Here is a 3,650-nt window from a genome sequence, read left to right as displayed (position 1 = left end):
GCTTTTGATGTATCATACAAATTCAGAGAATGGTTTAATATCAAGTTTATAAAACCCAGGGACAACATCCCTGAATGGAGATGGATGACAGAGAGCAACCTCTACCTATAATGCCCTCATCACCGGCCTCCAAACATTCCAGGACTGTGAGTACTGGCTTGCAGATTTCGGCAGCAGGACATCCCGTCATCGCTCCGTTCGGTTCCTGCTAGTGCAGTTAGTGGAAATAAATTAAAGGAATCAAGAGAGAATCTAGCCAAACGAAACACAGACAGACAACAAGGAGGGAGAACCTAGCTGATCAACACACACAAACACACACATACAGAAGAAGGTGAGAGGAGGAGAGAGAGAAGATAAAAACATGGAAATATGTTTAAGACATCTGCTGAAGATTTCTTATTATATATATATAAAATTATATATATATGTGCATATAAACTTTATATATATATATAAAACAAAAGATTACTGCCAAGCAACACTATTTGTATTACTGGGGTAAAGCTGTGCAGTCTTGAGTGTCGTTAATAACACAGTCGGTTTCTGTCCCATCTGAAGGTCACCCTGTATGTTTCGTTCTCCTTGTCCTCATTCTGTGAGCATTTATATCCCTGAATAACTCCAAGGAAAGCCTATCCTGACAGAGAGCCTTCTCCCTCAGAGTGACAAATTTTCCATGCACCTCAGAAAAAGGAGACCTCTCCACTCTCAGGAAAAGCACCTCAGAGGATCAAATTCCCCTCCTTACTCCAACACGCCTTCCAGTGAAGTTACCTGGAGTTCAAATGCAGTAAGAACTGAAGAATCTTACTTTCTTATACACATGGGGAAAAAAAAAAAAAAGAGTCAGTCCCTTCTAACACTCTGCATTATTTTAAGTACTTGATTTATGGGGCATAGTTAAACTGTATCTGCTGGAACAATCCTCAGATAACAATGGGATCATGATGATGATGAAGAGCCTAGATCATAATAATGATTGTTACAACAGAAACAACCATGTAGACGAGAAATTTCATCTCATGGATTGGTCGCTTGTGCCCTGCAAAATGAGGCAATACCAGACAGAATTGCCAGGGTCAAATTAACAATAGCTGTTTTAACTCGGAGGTCGATTTATTTTCTGCCACTTCAATTCCTCTCCCATATTTTCCAAGCAATGATGTGTGTGAGCTGGTGACCACGCAAGTGCTGGTGAATGAGATTGGTCTGTTTGTATTTTCACTGTTAAGCTGTCAAAGCATTCACATCAAAGGACTGAAGAACAAATTGCAATAGTCACAAGTACCCGCATTAAAGGGATGTTTTCATCCATGTGTATACAACTGCCCCCCAGCAACCCCAAAAGAAAACCCAAACAAAAACCCAACCCCCCCTCAAGAAACAGAAGAGCACGAAAGAAGAAGAAGAACAAACAGAGGTGAGAAGAGCCGGGCAACGGGATGAAATGACAGCCAGTAGTGCGATGGGGCTGCGGAGAACCGCTCCAGTCTCTCTAATCCTCAAACACTTCCAGGAACAAGGGAGGGAAGAGTTCTGTGGGGCACTCCACCTTCATGTGCAGGAAGCGGCTGGCATGGCAGGCTCCGATCATTCGCAGGTCTGTCACTTTCATCAGCAGTTTTGGCCAAAAGTGTGCAACATGGTGTTTTCTGTAATTAATGTAGTGTTCGAATGCCAGGAGGAAACCCTCTTGACACTTTTCTATCCTCTCAACGCAAACAAGGCCTGGGCGATCTGTAGATACAAAGCAGCAGAATTATCATTATTACTTCTTTACTTTAACAAATTCCTGATCATAAATCAGGAAAAACCAGGATGATTTCAGTGTTAGGAAAGAAAGGACGGAGAACAAGAACATTTGGCTCTGCTGCAAACAACTCCTTTGACCCTGGACACCTCACTTATCAGTACTACCCCTGTTAAAACAAGGAAATAATTCTTTCTTTCTTCATCCTCTGCCTGCTTTGCCCATTTAGAGTAGAGCTGTTTGGGAAGTGTTTCCTTACAGCGACTAGAGCAACAGATCCCTGACCTCAGCTAAGGCTTCCATCTGTACCTTTCTGTAAAACGACTAATAAAGAACCAAAAAAATTTCCTTGTCAGGTATCTAAATTACAGTTCTTTCCTATCTGTTTTTCTACAGTCTGATCAATGCTTTGATCAAGCTTTGATCCACAGGTGAGCTGCAAAGGAAACTGTTACGGAGCACCAAGGAACAACAAAGGCCAAAAGTTTGGCCGATTGTCTCAACCTGCACCCAGATGGGTGCTGGGAAAGCTCCTTTCACAGGTCACTCTTCAGGAAACACTTGTGGGAAAGCAGGTCCCCTGAAACCCCAACTCATGTATCACTGTGTGGGGAACTAAAAAGAAATCAAAATGTTTTGATTGGGAAGCTCAAGTGCTGTGTTGTGATTAATGTGGAAACCTTTCCATCTCAGACACAGTTAACGCTTGTAAATCACTGTCTGTGTATTGTTATCCAGTGCCCAATCTTCAAAGCAGTCTTAAACCAAAATCTTGCCAAATCTGCCACTGCCCAAGAATGGAATTTTCTCTTTGGCCTGGCACAGTCAGTGGAAGCATATTTGAAATCAAATTCGATTTGAGAAAGTTAGAAACTCTTTGGAAATCACACGAAATGGTCTGTGCTGCTTCTGTATCACACCACCAAGAGACCAGTTGCAAATGGTCCCAGTGTGGGGAAACAGCACAGCTCCCAAATGCCCATTAGCAAGCAGTGGTGCTGCTAAGTAGGAAAACAGGATGGTAGATCAAACTGAGCGTATCAGACTGATGGAAACATGTGAACTGTACTTCCCGCCCAGTACCTAGGGGAAGAGGGAACTTACTGTACGGACAACTGTTGCTAAATTAGCAGTTTTTCATTCAAGGCAAATTGGCTCAGAACCAGATCTGATTTCTTTCTGAGGATTATCCCTGCCTCCTCCCTAAGTACTAAACCGAGCAAGGTGTTTTATCAAAGCCACTTTTCTGCCCATCTCTGAATACCCTGAACTCTTTCCTAGTGCTCACCAAACTAATTCTAAGCTGCATGGGGATTTTGAAAGAAAATTTCTCCCACATTACTCTAGTCAACACTACAAGATTTAACATACCCTATTTCTTTTAAAAAGAGGCTTGTGACAAAGACTAAAGAGTTTCAAAATGGTTGGGATCCCAATATATTTCTGTTCTCACCTGATGACATCAGCAGAACAGCCTGAAGAAGGGCAACCTCGGTGTCATCCAGGTTAAATGAAGAAAGAGACATGCCCAGGTCAAAAATGGCATCAGACACTACACCAAGACCCCCATTTTTCAGCTGGCCCCTTGTCACCGCCATCTCCCCATTTAGTGTCAAAGTCTCACTCTCGGGGTCATAGCGAACTGCTGCTCGGAGGGACATTATCTCCATACAGCAGCCTTTCAGAAGGATGATCTGGTCTTCACATGGCAGCTGCAGAAATTATAAATGGTAAAGAAAAAGATATGTTTTTCAACCTGAGTTGGTTTTACAACCACAACAAATCCAACAGCATGAAGTTGCTGTTCACACCCCAGGACAGCACCTCGCACAGTGCAGCTACCCTCCAAACACGCTGCTGACCGACTGAACTGAACAAACCTCCAAGGTTTGCATTA

General features: G+C 42.8%; 1 protein-coding gene across 3 annotated transcripts in view; it reads right to left on the bottom strand.

Annotated features, from left to right (window-relative positions):
* Window positions 1–1,221: 1,221 nt before the first annotated feature.
* The window catches only part of LOC104164745 (thyroid hormone receptor beta), a 47,519-nt gene continuing 45,090 nt past the window's right edge, over window positions 1,222–3,650 (bottom strand). Inside the window, exons 6-7 of one of the 3 annotated variants that reach the window (XM_009704180.1) lie at window positions 3,207–3,465; window positions 1,222–1,740 (exon numbers count right to left, since the gene is read on the bottom strand). In XM_009704180.1, the coding sequence (XP_009702482.1) occupies window positions 1,499–1,740; window positions 3,207–3,465 (501 nt within the window). In that variant the 3' untranslated portion in view covers window positions 1,222–1,498. The remainder of the gene's footprint in view (window positions 1,741–3,206; window positions 3,466–3,650) is intronic. The other 2 variants (XM_009704178.1, XM_009704179.1) reach the window with 2 other exon arrangements.

This window comes from Cariama cristata, unplaced genomic scaffold, assembly GCF_000690535.1.
Source record: "Cariama cristata isolate BGI_N322 unplaced genomic scaffold, ASM69053v1 scaffold1007, whole genome shotgun sequence".
Classification (NCBI taxonomy): Eukaryota; Metazoa; Chordata; class Aves; order Cariamiformes; family Cariamidae; genus Cariama; species Cariama cristata.
Note: the sequence above shows the minus strand (reverse complement) of the source record. Positions and strands in the feature narration are given on the sequence as shown.